The sequence below is a fragment of the Pristiophorus japonicus genome, chromosome 9 (assembly GCF_044704955.1).
Source record: "Pristiophorus japonicus isolate sPriJap1 chromosome 9, sPriJap1.hap1, whole genome shotgun sequence".
Classification (NCBI taxonomy): domain Eukaryota; kingdom Metazoa; phylum Chordata; class Chondrichthyes; family Pristiophoridae; genus Pristiophorus; species Pristiophorus japonicus.
The window spans coordinates 161,044,419-161,062,525 of NC_091985.1; the positions used below are offsets into that span (position 1 = coordinate 161,044,419).

Consider the following 18,107-nt stretch of genomic DNA (forward strand, 5'->3'; position numbering starts at 1 on the left):
AGGCCCTGTACAACTGCAGTAAGACCTCCCTGCTCCTATACTCAAATCCCCTAGCTATGAAGGCCAACATACCATTTGCCGCCTTCACCGCCTGCTGTACCTGCATGCCAACTTTTAATGACTGAATAACCATGACCCCCAGGTCTCATTGCCTTTCCTAATCTGCCATTCAGATAATATTCTGCCTTCATGTTTTTGCCCCCAAAGTGGATAATCTCACATTTATTCACATTATACTGCATCTGCCATTCATTTGCACGCTCACCTAACCTGTCCAAGTCACCCTGCAGCCTTTTAGCGTCCTCCTCACAGCTCACACTGCCACCCAGTTTAGTGTCATCTGTAAACTTGGAGATATTACACTTAATTCCTTCATCTAAATCATTACTGTATATTGTAAATAGCTGGGGTCCCAGCACTGAGCCACCCCACTAGTCACTGCCTGCCATTCTGAAAAGAATCCGTTTATCCCGATTCTCTGCTTCCTGTCTGCCAACCAGTTCTCTATCCACATCAGTACATTACCCCCAATACCATGTGCTTTGATTTTGCACACCAATCTCTTGTGTGGGACCTTGTCAAAAGGCTTTTGAAAGTCAAAATACACCATATCCACTGGTTCTCCCTTGTCCACTCTACTAGTTATATCCTCAAAAAAATTCCAGAAGATTTGTCGAGCATGATTTCCCTTTCATAAATCCATGCTGACTTGGACCGATCCTGTCACTGCTTTCCAAATGTGCTATTTCATCTTTAATAATTGATTCCAACATTTTCCCCACTACTGATGTCAGGCTAACCGGTCTATAATTACCCGTTTTCTCTCTCCCTCCTTTTTTAAACAGTGCTGTTACATTAGCTACCCTCCAGTCCATAGGAACTGATCCAGAGTCGATAGACTGTTGGAAAATGATCACCAATGCATCCACTATTTCTGTGGCCACTTCCTTAAGTATTCTGGGATGCAGACTATCAGACCCCGGGGATTTATCAGCCTTCAATCCCATCAATTTCCCTAACACAATTTCCTGCTTTATAAGGATATCCTTCAGTTCTTCCTCCTCACTAGACCCTCGGTCCCCTAGTATTTCCGGAAAGTTATTTGTGTCTTCCTTCGTGAAAACAGAACCAAGGTATTTGTTTAACTGGTCCGCCATTTCTTTGTTCCCCATTATAAATTCACCTGAATCTGACTGCAAGGGACCTACGTTTGTTTTCACTAATCTTTTTCTCTTCTCATATCTATAGAAGCTTTTGCAGTCGGGTTTTATGTTCCAGCAAGCTTCCTCTCATACTCTATTTTCCCCCTCCTAATTAAACCCTTTGTCCTCCTCTGCTGTATTACAAAATTCTCCCAGTCCTCAGGTTTGCTGCTTTTTCTGGCCAATTTATATGCCTCTTCCTTGGATTTAACACTATCCTTAATTTCCCTTGTTAGCCACGGTTGAGCTACTTTCCCCGTTTTATTTTTACTCCAGACAGGGATGTACAATTGTTGAAGTTCATCCATGTGATCTTTAAATGTTTGCCATTGTCTATCCACTGTCAACCCTTTAAGTATCACTTGCCAGTCTATTCTAGCCAATTCACGTCTCATACCATCAAAGTTACCTTTCCCCAAGTTCAGGACCCTAGTCTTTGAATTAACTGTGTCACTCTCCACCTTAATAAAGAATTCTACCATATTATGGTCACTTTTCTCCAAGGGGCCTCGCACAACAAAATTGTTAATTAGTCCTTTCTCATTACACATCATCCAGTCTAGGATGGCCAGCCCTCTAGTTGGTTCCTCAACATATTGGTCTAGAAAACCAGGCCTAATACACTCCAGGAAATCCTCCTCCACCGCATTGCCACCACTTTGGTTAGCCAGTCAATATGTAGATTAAAGTTGCCCATGATAACTGCTGTACCTTTATTGCACGCATCCCTAATTTCTTGCTTGATGCTGTCCCCATCCTCATTACTATTGTTTGGTGGTCTGTACACAACTCCCACTAGCGTTTTCTGCCCTTTGGTATTCCGTAGCTCCACCCATACAGATTCCACACCATCCAAGCTAATGTCCTTCCTTACTTTTGCATTAATTTCCTCTTTAACCAGCAACGCAACCCCACCTCCTTTTCCTTTCTGTCTATCCTTCCTAAATGTTGAATAACCCTGGATGTTGAGTTCCCAGCGTTGGTCACTCTGGAGCCATGTCTCCGGGATGCCAATCACATCGTATCCGTTAACTGCTATTTGCGCAGTTAATTCATCCACCTTATTCCGAATACTCCTCGCATTGAGGCACAGAGCCTTCAGGCTTGTCTTTTTAACACCTTTTGCCCCTTTAGCATTTTGCTGCAATATGGCCCTTTTTGCTTTTTGCCTTGGGTTTCTCTGCCCTCCACTTTTACTTTTCTTTCTATCTTTTGCTTCTGCCCCCATTCTACTTCCCTCTGTCTCCCTGCATAGGTTCCCATCCCCTGCCATATTAGTTTAACCCCTCCTCAACAGCACTAGCAAACACTTCCCCTAGGACATTGGTTCCGGTCCTGCCCAGGTGCAGACTGTCCGGTTTGTACTGGTCCCACCTTCCCCAGAACCGGTTCCAATGTCCCAGGAATTTGAATTCATTTTAACTGTGATGTTTAAAAAATATATATATTTTATGTGTGTTTTTTGGGGTATTCCCATTTGTACTTATGGGAGTTCCGTACATACGGAGTATGAATAGGGATTCCCTTCTTTCATTGGTTGGGCCGGCCCATGTGATGTGTGTGAACCACCTGTGCCCCTCGCAGGCCTAGGTGAGGCCCAGAATCGCGAGTCTCCGAACCTCTGGGACCACCGGATAAGCATGTAGGATTTTTCAGGTCGAAGGCATCTGTTCGCGGGAAGCTTCCGACCTCAATTTCTGCGCAAATGTAATTTGCTGGGCGTAGATAGATTTTTCAGTTGCGGATACCTGCCACCAGGAAGTGTCCATGTGCGGATGCTAACTGAACATTCTGGCTCGGCTGTGATGCCATCCACAGTGAAAGAACCTGTTGGCCCTCAGTTTCTCGGCTGAAGCACAGGAGGGCTGCTGGTGGCAGTAAAACTATATTTTCAGCAGGAGTTGGTGCCTTCAGGAGAGGAGGAGAGAAACTGATTCTTAACAGCCCTGAATGTTTGGAATTATTTTATTCTTTCCTCAGTTCTGGCCTTTTCCCTCTTCTTGCCAATGCGGCCATGTCTGTCAAACCTGCGCTACTGAGCTTGTATGAAGTCTACTTCTTGCCTCTGGGTAAAACTCTGAAGCCAGGACTGCAAGGGCTGTTGACTGGGACGTTACCCGGCCTGGAAGAAGGCTCTGAGTACTATGACAGGTGAGTAGGCAATTGTTTGCTGCATGCATGAATAGAGGAGGGTGAGGGGAGACCTGATTGAGGTGTATAAAATTATGAAGGGCCTGGATAGAGTGGATAGGAAGGACCTGTTTCTCTTGGTAGAGTGGTTAACAACCAGGGGGAATAGATTTAAGATAATCGGGGGAGGTTTAGAGGGAATTTGAGGGGAAATTTCTTCACCCAGAGGGTGGTGGGGGTCTGGAACTCACTACCTGAAATGGTGGTAGAAGCAGAAACCCTCACCACATTTAAAAAGTACTTGGATGTGCATTTGAAGTGCCGCAATGCTATGGACTAAGAGCTGGAAAGTGGGATTAGGCTGGGTAACACTTGCTGGCTGGCATGGACACAATGGGCTAAAATGGCCTCTTTCCGTGCTGTAAACTTGTATAATTCTATGAGGCCAATCTCAGTACTCAAAAAAAAAGGATCTTCAGACAAACAAACAAAGAATTAGCAGCCAGGTACCAAACAGAACCAACCAAATCTCCCCTGTATCCCTTTCTGGCTATTGCTCCAAAACTCTGTCCATAAGATACGGACCAATTCGGCTCGCTTAGTTGCAATCCATTGAATTCCTAGAAAGTGACATGAACAAAAGGGTATGGTCACTGTTGATGAATAAAATTGTCGAAAAGGGACATAGACCGATGCTTTGTGTATTATAAGTTTATTTGAATGGCCTTTCTTTATATATAGGGCAAACACATTGCTGGAGAAAGTTGCGGCTGCAGTGGAGCAGTCTGCATTTTACAGTGCTCTCTGGGGGAGTGTACTGACCAGCCCTGCTGTGCGGTTACCTGGAATCACCTTTGTACTCTCTCATCTGAACCGGAAGCTTTCAATGGAGGACCAACTCTATATTATTGGCAGTGACATCGAGCTGATGGTGCGGACACTTTCATACATTACTCTGTAGATCCTTATCTGCATAAATCAGTAAGATATAAAATATTGAATGAAGTTTGAAAGCTGTGGTTGGAATATTTAGCTTCATAAGAAACAGGAGCAGGAGTAGGCTATTTGACCCCTCGAGCCTGCTCCGCCATTTAATAAGATCATGGCTGATTTGATCATGGACTCAGCTCCACTTCCCTGCCCGCTCCCCATAACCCTTTATTTCCTAATCGCTCAAAAATCTGTCTATCTCCGCCTTAAATATATTCAATGACCCAGCTTCCACAGCTCTCTCGGGCAGAGAATTCCATAGATTTACAACCCTCTGAGAGAAGAAATTCTACCTCATCTCAGTTTTAAATGGGCGGCCCCTTATTCTGAATCTATGCCCCCTAGTTTTAGTTTCCCCTCTGAGTGGAAATACCCTCTGCATTCACCTTGTTGAGCCCCCTCATCTTATATGTTTCGGTAAGATCACCTCTCATTCTTCTGAACTCCAATGAGTACATGCCCAACCTGCTCAACCTATCCTCATAAGTCAACTCCCTCATCTCTGGAATCAACCTAGTGAAACTTCTCTGAACAACCTCCAATGCAAGTATATCCTTCCTTAAATACGGAGACCAAAACTGCACACAGTACTCCAGGTGTGGCCTCACCAATACCCTGTACAGATGTAGCAGGACTTCTCTGCTTTTATACTCTATCCCCCTTGCAATAAATGACAACATTCCATTTTCCTTCCTGATCACTTGCTGCACCTGCATACTAACGTTTTGTGTTTCATGCACAAGGACCCCAGGTCCCTCTGTACTGAAGCACTTTGCAATTATTCTCCATTTAAATTATAATCTGCTTTTCTATTTTTTTTCTGCCAAAGTGGATAACCTCACATTTTCTCACATTATACTCCCATCTGCCAAATTTTTTCCCAAACACTTAGCCTGGCTATATCCCTTTGCAGATTTTTTGTGTCTTCTTCACAATTTGCTTTCCCACCCATCTTTGTATCAGCAGCAAACTTGGCTACATTACACTTGGTCCCTTCGTACAAGTCATTAATATAGATTGTAAATAGTTGAGGCCCCAGCACCGATCCCTGATGCACACCACTAGTTACTGTTTGTCAACCGGAAAATGACCCGTTTATCCCGACTCTGTTTTCTGTCAGTTAGCCAATCCTCTATCCATGCTAATATATTACCCCCAACGCAGCGAACTTTTATCTTATGCAATAACCTTTTATGTGGCATCTTATGGAATGCCTTCTGGAAATCCAAATACACCACATCCACTGGTTTTCCCCCTTATCCACCCTGCTCGTTACATCCTCAAAGAACTCCAGCAAATTTGTCAAACATGATTTTCTTTTCATTAAACCATGCTGACTCTGCTTGATTGAATTATACTTTTCCAAATGTCCTGCTACTGCTTCCTTAATAATGGACTCCAGCACATTCCCAACAACAAATGTTAGGTCGATAGTTTCCTGCTTTTTGTCTGCATCCTTTTTTAAATAGGGGCGTTACATTTGCCGTTTTCTAATCCACTGGGACCTCCCCAGAATTCAGGAAATTTTGGTAGATTACAACCAGTGCATCCACTATTTCTGCAGCCACTTCTTTTAGGACCCTAGGATGCAAGCCATCAGGTCCAGGGGACTTATCCGCCTTTTGTCCCATTATTTTACCGAGTACTACTTCTTTATGAATAGTGATTGAATTAAGTTCCTCCCTCCCTATAACCCCTTGAGTATCCACTATTGGGATGTTTTTAGTGTCTTCTACCATGAAGACCGATACAAAATATTTGTTCAAAGTCTCTGCCATTTCCCTATTCCCCATTATTAATTCCCCAGTCCCATCCTCTAGGGGATCAACATTTACTTTAGCCACTCATTTCCTTTTTATCCACCTGTAGAAACTCTTACTATCTGATTTTATATTTCGTGCTTGTTTGCTTTCATAAGCTATCTTCCCTCTCATTTTTTTAGTCGTTCTTTGCTGGCTTTTAAAAGTTTCCCATTCCTCTGGTCTCCCACTAGTCTTGGCCACATTGTAGGCACATGTTTTCAATTTGATACCATCCCTTATTTCCTTAGTTAGCCACGGATGGTTATCCCTACCCTTACAGTAATTCCTTCTTATTGGAATATATTTTTGTTGCGAGTTCTGAAATATCTCCTTAAATGTCTGCCACTGCTCATCAACCGTCCCATACTTTAATCTATTTTCTCAGTCCACTTTAGCCAACTCTGCCTTCATACCTTTGTAGTATCCTTTATTTAAGCTTAAGGCATTGGTTTGAGATCCAACTTTCTCACCCTCCAACTGAATTTGAAATTCCACCATGTTATGGTCACTCATTCCTAAAGGATCCTTTACTATGAGATTGTTTATTAATCCTGTCTTGTTACACAGTTCCAGATCTAAGATAGCCTGCTCTCTGGTTGGTTCCGCAACGTACTGTTCAAGGAAACTATCCTGGATACACTATGACCTCCTCCTCAAGGCTACCCTGGCCAATTTGCTTTGTCCAATCAATGTGGAGGTTAAAATCTCCCATGATTATTGCCGTTACTTTTTTTTACAAGCCTCCATTATTTCTTGATTTATACTCCATCCAACAGTGTAGCTACTGTTAGGGGGGGTCTATAGACTACGGCTATCAGTGACTTCTTCCCCTTATTATTCCTTATCTCTACTAAAACTGATTCAACATCTTGATCTTCTGAGCCAGTATCATTTCTCACTAACGCACTGATCTCATCCTTTATTAACAGAGCTACCCCACCTCCTTTTCCTTTCTGTCTGTCCTTCCGAATTCTTAAATGCCTTTGAATATTTAGTTCCCAGCCTTGGTCACCTTGCAATCACGTCTCTGGCTATCAGATCATACTCATTTGTATCTTTGTGCCGTCAACTCATCTAGTTTGTTACGAATGCTGCGTGCATTCAGATAAAGAGCTTTAAAAAAACATTTTTTAACTTTTTTTTTCCTGCTTTGACCCCACTTTCTGATTCACCTTTATGTTTATACATTCTGTCCCTTCCTGTCACGCTCTGGTTATCATTTCCCCCAGTGCTACCCTGCTCTATTGCCTTCTCCTTATTCTTTGACTTTTTACATTTTCGTTCACCTGAACCCTCTCCCCCTCCCCCCCCCCCCCCCCCCCCCACTAATTAGTTTAAAGCCCTCTCTACAGCCCTAGTTACTTGATTCGCCAGGACACTAGTTCCAGCACGATTCAAGTGAAGCCTGTCCCGATGGAACAGCTCCCTCTTACCCCTGAACCAAAACCCCTTTCTCCCACACTAGTCTTTGAGCCACGTGTTTAACTCTCTGATCTTATTTACCCTATGCAAATTTGCTCGTGGCTCGGGTAGTAATCCAGAGATTATTACCTTTGTGGTTCTGCTTTTTAATTTGGCCCCTAACTGCTCATACTCCCTCAGCAGAACCTTTTTGTTTGTCCTACCTATGTCGTTGGTACCCACGTGGACCATGACAACTGGATCTTCCCCCTCCCACTCCAAATTCCTCTCCATGTCCTTAACCCTGGCACCAGGCAGGCAACACAGCCTTCGGGACTCATGCTCTCGCTGCAGAGAACCGTATCTATCCCCCTAACGATACTGTCCCCTACCACTACAACGTTTCTTTTTACTCCCCCCACTTGAATGGCCCCCTGTACCACAGTGCTGTGGTCAGTTTGCTCATCCTCCCTGCAGTCCCTGCTCTCGTCCACACACGGAGTAAGAGCCTCGAACCTGTTGACAAGAGCAAAGGCTGAGGCTGCTCCATCACTGCATCCTGAGTCCCCATACCTGCCTCACTCGTAGTCACACCCTGCTGTATCTGACCACGGACTAAATTTGAATGAATTAACCGAAGCGGTGTGACTGCCTCCTGGAACACAGTGTCCAGGTAACTCTCCCCCTCCCTGACGTGTCACAGTGTCTGCAGCTCGGACTCCAGCTCATCAGCATGGAGCCAAAGTTCCTCGAGCTGCAGACACTTGCTGCAGATGTGGTCGCTGTGGACCTCAATGGAGTCAACCAGCTCTCGCATGCAACAGCAGTGATACATCGCCTGCCCTGCCATCCCTAATATATTTAATTAACTTTGTTTTCAAGTTTGGTTTTTAATCCTAGCTCTTAATTCAAACCAATGTCCCAGAAAAGAGAGAAAAACTCAACAACCAATCACTTCCCTTGATCAGATAGATCAAGACAAGTATTTGATGTAATATTGCTTAAAATGTGTGTCATGAAATCTTTTGAAATCTCTTGTGTAAAACCTGTGCAATTATAGCGGATAAATAGGTCTCTCTGAATTGGATTAACATTCTTATCACTTTTGTCTGAATTTATGAGTGCAACTTATGAGTGACTAAGTCCTATGTGAGTTAAACTGCCTTTATTCTGATGAGCATTGCTTATTGAGTAATGGGGCTTGTTGTAGAATCATAGACTAATACACCATGGAAGGAGGCCATTGTTCCTGTGCCAGGTTTCTGAAAGAGCTATCCAATTAGTCGCACTCCCCCGCTCTTTCCTCATAGCTCTGCAATCATTCCTTTTCAAATATATATCCAATTCCCTTTTGAAAATTGCTATTGAATCTGCTTCCACCACCCTTTCAAGCAGTGCATTCCAGATCGCAGCAACTCCCGGAGTGAAAAAAATTCTCTTCATTTCCCGCTGGCTTGTGTGTTCTCTAGTTACTGACCTTCCTGCCACTGGAAACAGTTTCTCCCGATCTACTCTGTCAAAACCCTTCATCATTTTGAACACTTCTATTAAATCCCCCCCTTAACCTTTTGTCCCAAGGAGAACAATCCCAGCTTCTCCAGTCTCTCCACATAATTGAATTCTCTCATCCCTGGTCCCATTCCAGTAAATCTCCCGGTACTATCTATCGGGATGCAGATATTTCAGTGATTCATGGAATCTGGACAGTCGCCAGCCAAAGCAAGTCGCTCGATGTCAATCAGTCAAAGCTACCTTTAATGATTTAACATCGGACACGACATTAAAACAATTTACACAAGCATAAAGACAGGATCAAGTAATATGTACAACCTTTAAAGCAAGGAGTTCAGCATCAAGGCAGCAGAGTGATCAGCTCTCGCATGGCACTTGACTATTGTTCTGGTGAGAGACCCTCCTTTAGGGGGAGCTCCATTAGGCTTCCATCAGCTGCAGTACTGGTCCGGCCCTAATGTCTCATTCTTGTATGGTTCTTGCAACTTGGGGTGTGAGTAAAAGTTTTGTCCCATTTTTGTACAATCACCCCTCTGTTGCCAGAGCTCAATAGTGAACAGGCCTCAGTGATGGGCAGTTGTCTGTTTGTATTCAGCTCCTCTGTGATAAAACCAGATGCAATTATCTCACTCGGTGTTATGGACGATTGGAATGTGGAGCCTCCATCTTCCCTGGGTGCAGACCCACTCGAGGCCTTGGGTCCTGTCTTTTCCAAATGCCTGACCATTTGATCCTGTGGGATTTCCTCCTTTCTTCCTTACCAGTTCATTTTGCAAACCAGAGGCCTGCTAGTATCAAAGCTTCTTTAGTACTATGTTGCTGTCTATGCAGTTTTAACTCGATGTCCAAAATGGATTATTCATTCTCCTGCTGGTAAATGGTAAATCACACTGTGCAATTATAGGTACCAAAGCACAATGGGATGTCATTACAGTGTAGTAGAGTTGATACTAAAGAAAAATGTGATTGATGTCATAGTGCAGGAGGAGAGGTACTGAGGACAAAGGCGGGGGTGATATCATTGCAGGAGGAGTGATACTGAGGGCAAAGGGAGGGGTGATAGTGCAGGAGGAGAGGTACTGAGTGCAATGGGGGGGGGGATGATAGTGCAGGAGGAGTGGTACTGAGGGCAAAGGGGGGAGGGTGATCATGCAGGAGGAGAGGTACTGAGTGCAATGGGGGGGAGGGGGTGATATTGGTGCAGGAGGAGCAGTACTGAGGGCAATGGGGGGGAATGATAGTGCAGGAGGAGAGGTACTGAGTGCAATGGGGGGGGGGTGATGATGCAGGAGGAGCGGTACTGAGGGCAATGGGGGGGTGGGGGTGATATCAGTGCAGGAGAAGCGGTACTGGGGGCAATGGGGTGGGGGATGATATCACAATGCCTCATGATATTGTTCACTTCTTTCTAATGTTGTTACAAAAATAAATCGATGTCTGGTACCAAAAGTGCACAATTACAGAACAATTTGGCCTTCCTTTCTGTTGATATAAAGTCGGAAGCACAAGTTGACCAAATGTCTTGAAACTTTTTGCATAATATTATTGTCCAAAAATAACCTTATTGGACCAAAAATTGCCGTCAGAGACTTCCTGCAGTAGGACACCTCCGGCCGAAATTTATTTTACTTGCGGTCCGAGGCCCTCATTCACAGTCCAGCGTTTGGGCTCTCACATCCTAGGAACGCAAGCGCAACCACGTGGGCCTGGATCATGTGAGTCTGGACCACCAATAAACATCAAGTATTATCATTTGTATGAGCTCCCATTACTATCAATGAGAATAACCCCAAAACACAGAAACTCAACACAATAATTTTTTTTTAAAACTCACATATTTAAAATTAATTGAAATTGAATTTAATTAAATGTTTTAGACAAAAATTCATTTTTTTGAATTAAAAAAAATGTTTTAATAAGAGTAAAAATAAACTTGCCTTACTGGTCAGGGTTTTTAATGTAAAAATTAGTGATAAAATTTAAAATTTTTTACAAATTGAAAACTCTTCTGGTAAAAGTAGGCTATATGTCTGCTTTTACCAGGTGTCAGAGTTTGAAGGACTTTCGATGGGCAAATAGCCCAGATCTCTGCGCACAAATGTCCTTCTCCTGGGGGTGCTTGCGATCTGTGTCAAAAGACATTTTGATAGATCTCAAATGCTGGTTCTCAGCACATGCGCATCGCATCCCGAGAACCAGCATTTGCGAGGCCCCGTCGGGTGCATGCGCACGTCGTACACATCCGTAGAGGCTGCAATTTATGGCTATTAATGACTCCAGCAGTAATATTTTAGGTACTGGGTGATATCAAATAATTTGTAATGAATGAGGATTTTTATGATAAACCAATGCATAAAGCCTGGACTGTAATGATATTTTAATAGATGATCAGATTTGTATGACTGGTGTTAACGAGTACTAAAAGTAGTTGCCAGCCTAAACTGTTAAACTTCTGCCTTGAACAATTCTAAATTCGGCGAATTAATCATTCTGTTTAGAGGTACTTAACCATACTTAGTTAGATTTAGCAGGAATACTTTAAAGCTAATGGGCTCAATTTTCCCCAGTTATCTGCGCCGTTTTTTTGGAGTAAATTAAAATCTCCAAGTTTCCCCAAAGTTTCTGCGCCAGAGTAACTCAGTTAGTTATGATGTTTTTAAGTTTGATATTTTTTGCGTCCTAGGTGGCGTAACCTGATGCCTGTGCCAGTTTTTCACATTTTCCCCAGGATGGCATATGTGACCACTCCCAAAAAACCTTCTGGGCACTTAAGAAAAAGCAACGCACATTAAAAAATCAGCGCAGAAAGACGCCATTGTTTTTAGGCAAAGTTTTGGAGGGAGTCCAGAAGGCAAAGAATATGCATCACGAAGCTTAATTGTTTCAAAGTCAAAAGGGAGAAAATGGAAGTCGAATGAAATTCTTTAATTTTTGATTTTTTTTCAATGTACCATCATTATCATCATAGGCAGTCCCTCGAAATTGAGGAAGACTTGCTTCCACTCTAAAAGTGAGTTCTCGGGTGACTGTACAGTCCAATACGGGAATTAGAGACAATGATTGAAGGAAAGGGTGGGTGGGGAGTTTGGTTTGCCGCATGCTCCTTCCGCTGCCTGCACTTGATTTCTGCATGCTCTCGATGACAAGACTAGTGCTCAACGCCCTCTTGGAGCGGTCTTGGGCCAGGAATTCCCAGATGCCGGTAGGGATGTTGCACTTTATCAAAGAGGCTTTGAGGGTGTCCTTGAAATGTTTCCTCTGCCCACCTGGGACTCACTTGCCATGTAGGAGTTTCAAGTTTGTCAAAGTACCACGTCACCACTGAACGCCTCCTCACCGGGTCTGAGCGTCGGCCAGCAGAATCGCTCCCTTGCCCGGGCTCGTGGCTCGGCTTCAACACAAGCCCGGGGTGGCGTGGGGTGTAAGCCGAACTGAACTGCCAGCCACTTTTATATAAGGGATGAGAACTCTAGGCTGTACAGCAGGTTCAAAAGAAGCCCGGTGTGGAGGGGGGCACGGGGGTGAAAGCTGAGCCCCTGTGTCCGGGCGAGGAAGCAATTCCGACGGCCGACCCTCGAGCCCGGTGAGGAGATGTTTGGTGGTGGGGTGGTACTTTGAAAAACATCAAAAATTAAAGAATTGCATTAGACTTCATTTCTTCATTGAATGCCCAGCTTCCCATTCTAAGCAAGCCTATTGCGCATGTGGTCCATACTAGGGCGCCCATCTTGGGGAAATCATGTGTAACTAATTTACTGGAATTCTTTGAGGATATAACGAGCATGGTGGATAGAGGTGTACTGATGGATGTGGTGTATTTAGATTTGAATGGCGGAGCAGGCTCGAGGGACTAGATGGCCTACTCCTGTTCCTAATTCTTATGAGAGAGAGAAGAAAGAAGATGAGAGTGCTTTGTCCTCTGTTTTGAGCTGCTTGCAAAGCTACAATTAAATTATGGGGGCAATATTGACAGTGCCTTACCTCGTGCAAGCCTTCTGCCTGATCGGGTATATCGAGACAGGCATTCATACCTGCACCTGAATGATGTAGACTGTGTGAGAAGGCTGCGTTTCCGCAAAGAAGTTGTAACTGAGATCTGTGAGTTAATAAAAGCAGACCTGCACCCTAGAACTGTCAGGAGGACTGCTTTGTGAGTTGAAGTAAAGGTTACAGCTGCACTTTCATTCTATGCATCTGGATCATTCCAGGCCACAACTGGGGATGTGTGCGCCATTTCTCAACATGCAACACATATCTGCATTCGGCAGGTGACTGCTGCACTATATGCCCGGAGGAATGATATATAAAGTTCCCCATGACCACCCAGGCAATGCGTGACAGGGCTGTGGGCTTCTCCAGAATTGCTGGCTTCCCAAAGGTACATTGATTGTACCCACATTGCCTTGCGAGCACCGTTGCAGGATTTGGGATGTACAGGAACAGAAAAGGCTTCCACTCCGTGAATGTGCATGTCAGTTGATGCAAGATACCCTGGAAGCACCCATGATGTGTTCATCCTATTTGAAAGTGCTATATCTGCCATGTTTCAGCAGTAACCAAAAGGACAGAGCTGGCTGCTGGGAGACAAAGGATATGGCCTCGCCCACCTGGCTCAAGACGCCCCTACGCGTAACCCGGACAAAAGCTGACCAGGAATACAACATGTCGCACATTGCGACACGCAACATAATAGAGAGGACCATTAGTATCTTGAAGCAGCGTTTCCGATGCCTGGACCATTCTGGAGGCTACTTGCAATACTCCCCTGAGATTGTCGATCAGTTCACTGTTGTGTGCTGCATGCTGCATAACTTAGCCATCATGAGGCAGCAGCAGCTGGTCGTGGAAGACCCACCTGAGGTGAGAGTGGCTGATGATGAGGAGGCACGAGCAGCTCATCCGTGAACGCTTTGCTGCCTGAAGGCTCAGCGGCAACCATTCCACATGGACCATGTTTACTGTTTGGATCTGTTCCGTAATGTTGTGTTGTGTTAATGGAACAAATAATGGCAATGATGATTCTTTAGTTCAAAAAGTTGTGTTAATAATGGAACAAATAATGAAAATAGCTCAGTTATAATTTAAAATATATTTTATTCAAAAGTTTAACACTTGTACTTAACTTTAATAAAAATATTCTTGTATCAAACTTTAAAGATTTCAGTTAAGATCACTTACAAATTTCAAGATCACTTACAAACTTTTAAACTTGTAAATTTACATCATTTACAAAAAACGTTTAATTTGAGAACAGTTGCAACAGTAACAACAATAATAATAATAGCAGCAGCAAAGAAAGGCTGCACCCATCTCTCCTCCACCTTATTCTAAGACTGCCCGCTGCGCTTGGTCTTGGTGACTCCACCCCTAACCGCAGGCGGTGGCACAGCATTTCTGGGTTGGTACTAAGCTTATTCTTTTGAGCATCTCGGGTAATGCGCACCTCTTGATGGGGGGCGTGGGCAGGCGATAATGTGGAGGGCCTGGCTTGGGCCTCTTCAGAGATTGGTCTGGGGATTGGAGTGGAAGTGGCAGTTGATTCCATCACTGGCCGTGGGGTCTTGGCGTGTTTCCTTATTGTAGCAGCTACCTCTGACATTCCCTCCCTCATGTGCCCTGACAGCATCTCAACTACCTGCAACATTGCCTCCCTCATGTTCACCGACAGTGTATTAGCTACCTGCGACATTCCCTCCCTAATGTGCCCAGACAGTGTTCCCATTTCTCGCGAGAGTGTTGTTACTTCTCCCGACAGTCCCGATACCTCATCACCAGTGATCGCGTAAAGTCAATGCTCTCCCCACTCATTGCCATCATCTGAACTACATCTGTTACACCTGCACCTCAGGAGAGCGCTGTCTAGCTCTCCCTGGGTGTGGCTCGCTGCATCCCAGTGGGACCCACAGCCTCAGACGGTGGGGCCCTGGGTGTGGCTTGCTGGAACCCGCAGCCTCGGACTGTTTGAAACCATGGAATGTCCCAACACTCGTACCACTCAGGAAAGGAGCTGGCACTTCAATGGGTGGCACCAGCATCTCCTTCAGAGTGAGTACAACAGTAGGGGCTTCATCCTCCCCCCTCACCCTCACTCCCATGCTCCTGTTCTGGAAGGTGGGATTGGAAGATGTTCTCCTTCAGGCTCGTCCGCGTCAGAATCTTCTTCTGCGTCGGGGTTGGCCTCAAGTTCTGCAAAATTTAACAGAACAGACAAATGGTTAGCAGTAGAGGAGGGGGCAGGGTGGCAGCAGGCTCATTTGAAGGACCACGATGAATGATAGCACATTGCATCAACCGAAGCGTAGCTGACGGAGACATCCCCATGAACCGGAGCATAGCTAGCCAGCGCAGTACTTTTAGCAAAGCCAGAATGTAGAATTTGCAGAACTTACCCTCTCCCTCGAGTGTGGGCCCAGCTGTGCAGTGGTGGTTGCTTTTCTCCAGGCAGGACCCATCAAAGGGCGTCAGTGGGTACAGATTTGCCGGGCCTCCTCCTTTTCAAGTTCTCTCTCTCTTGTGTGCCACCTTCCTCTGCAAAGATGAAAATATAACTTTTTAGAGAGGGGGTCTTTCTGCTGGGTGGGACATACAGATGGTCACATTTACAATTGCAATTTCAGTGAATAAATGAAAATATTACTTGCACTAACTACTTGACCAAGATTCTGCCACTTTTTGCACTGGCCTCCGGACCTCGGGGTGGTCACCATTGACAGTAATCTTCTGCACGTTGGTTCCAGCGTTTCTTCATTTCTTTTGGTGAAACTTTTATTTGACCTCTGCTGGTGTCCAGCTCGTGCCATCTGGCCTCAATTTCAGTAACCAGGGCCTCCACTTCCTCCTGTGAGAAATTTTTGGTCCTTGAGCCGCATTGCATATTGTAGCTCTGATTTTTTTCCACTGAGAATTAAAGTTCTCACACACAACTGGCTCTTTAAAAATGGCCGAATGCAGACCAGGAGCAGTACTGGGCATGCATGCCCAGAGCAGCCAAGTAAAAAATGTAATTTTTCGGAGCAGGCTTTAGGCTTCCCCCCTCGAGGCTAAACAACAGGCAGCGCGGCGCCAGTTTCAAAAATTAGAACGGGGAATCTTTCAAGTTATTTTTTTTGGAGTGGTCGGGGCATAGTTTTGCCATCACAATTCTTTTAGAAAATACTTTTAACAAAATTATTGTTAAACCCATTTCATTGCGTGAGGTTTGTTTTTTCTGCCTCCACCCCTGGGAAGAGCCCGGATTGGTATGGCTGAGATAAAGAACTGGCCATTTAGTGAAATGCTCTTGCGAATCCAGACCTTGGTATTCCATGTGGCAGCTTGTTGAAGGACCAGTGCAGTGTAGCACGTGCCAGCCTTAGTTTGTAATATTTTGTTCAGGCAGTTAGCTTCATTGCAGGAACTGGCTCTGGCACCTTCCGTGAGAGTGCTGAATTAACAATTGTAGTTGATTTTGAATCCAAAATGCTTTTTAAAAAAAAATTTTGTTGCTTAAATAAAACGCAAGGTTCTAATGATGTTGCTTCTGTTTTTTGTTCAATTCTGTAGGTTGAAGCAGTAAGTGTTTCAGTCCAGGACTCCAGTGTCTTGGTGCAGAGAAGCACCTTGGATCTTATTCTGTTCTGCTTCCCTTTTCATCTGTTTCAGGTATAAACACTTTAATCAGAAAATCTAGAATAATAAAGAGAGGGAAGATAGATTATGAAATGGTTAAGAAAGGGAAGGTAGACTATGAAAGTAAACTAGCACAAAATATAAAAACAGATAGTAAGAGTTTCTACAGGTACACAAAAAGGAATCACTATCACTAATGAAGTAGTACTCGGTAAAATAATGGGACTAAAGGTGGACAAGTCCCCTGGACCTGATGGCTTGCATCCGAGGGTCTTAAAAGAAGCGGCTGCAGAGATAGTGGATGCATTGGTTGTAATCTACCAAAATTCCCTGGATTCTGGGGAGGTCCCAGCGGATTGGAAAAGGGCAAATGTAACGCCCCTATTTAAAAAAGGAGGCAGACAGAAAACTATAGACCAGTTAGCCTAACATCTGTCATTGGGAAAATACTGGAGTCCATTATTAAGGAAGCAGTAGCAGGACATTTGGAAAAGCATAATTCAATCAAGCAGAGTCAGCATGGTTTTATGAAAGGGAAATCATGTTTGATAAATTTGCTGAAGTTCTTTGAGGTGGGTGGATAAGGGAGAACCAGTGGATGGGGGTATTTGGATTTCCAGAAGGCATTTTGATAAGGTGCCACATAAAAGGTTATTGCACAAGATAAAAGTTCACGGGGTTGGGGGTAATATATTAGCATGGATAGAGGATCAGCTAACTAACAGAAAACAGAGAGTCAGGATAAATGGGGCATTTTCCGGTTGGAAAACTGTAACTAGTGGTGTGCATCAGGGATCGGTTCTGGGGCCTCAACTATTTACAATCTATATTAATGACTTGGATGAAGGGACCGAGTGTAATGTAGCCAAGTTTGCTGATGATACAAAGATGGGTGAGAAAGCAAGTTGTGAGGAGGACGCAGAGTCTGCAAAAGGATATAGACAGGCTAAGTGAGTGGGCAAAAATTTGGCAGGTGGAGCATATAGAAACATGGAAAGTAGGTGCAGGAGTAGGCAGTTTGGCCCTTCGAGCATGCATCACCATTCAATAAGATCATGGCTGATCATTCACCTCAGTACCCCTTTCCTGCTTTCTCTCCATACCCCTTGATCCCTTTAGCTGTAAGGGCCATATCTAACTCCCTCTTGAATATATCCAATGAACTGGCATCAACAACTCTCTGCGGTAGAGAATTCCACAGGTTAACAACTCTGTGAGTGAAGAAGTTTCTCCTCAGCTCGATCCTAAATGGCCTACTCCTTATCCTTAGACTATGATTACTGGTTCTGGACTCCCCCAACATCGGGAACATTCTTCCTGCATCTAATGTGGGAAAGTGTGAGGTTATCCGCTTCGGCAGAAAAAAGCAAATTATTATTTAGATGAAGAAAAATTACAAAATGCTGCAGTACAAAGGGACCTGGGGATCCTTGTGCTCAAAACACAAAAAGTTAGCATGTAG

At 44.3% G+C, this 18,107-nt stretch overlaps 1 protein-coding gene across 1 annotated transcript in view; it reads left to right on the plus strand.

The window, feature by feature from the left end:
* The window catches only part of dop1a (DOP1 leucine zipper like protein A), a 160,979-nt gene that overhangs the window by 34,674 nt on the left and 108,198 nt on the right, over positions 1-18,107 (plus strand). Inside the window, exons 4-6 of the mRNA XM_070891017.1 lie at positions 3,183-3,353; positions 4,074-4,263; positions 16,580-16,678. Coding sequence (XP_070747118.1) covers positions 3,183-3,353; positions 4,074-4,263; positions 16,580-16,678 — 460 coding nt within the window. The remainder of the gene's footprint in view (positions 1-3,182; positions 3,354-4,073; positions 4,264-16,579; positions 16,679-18,107) is intronic.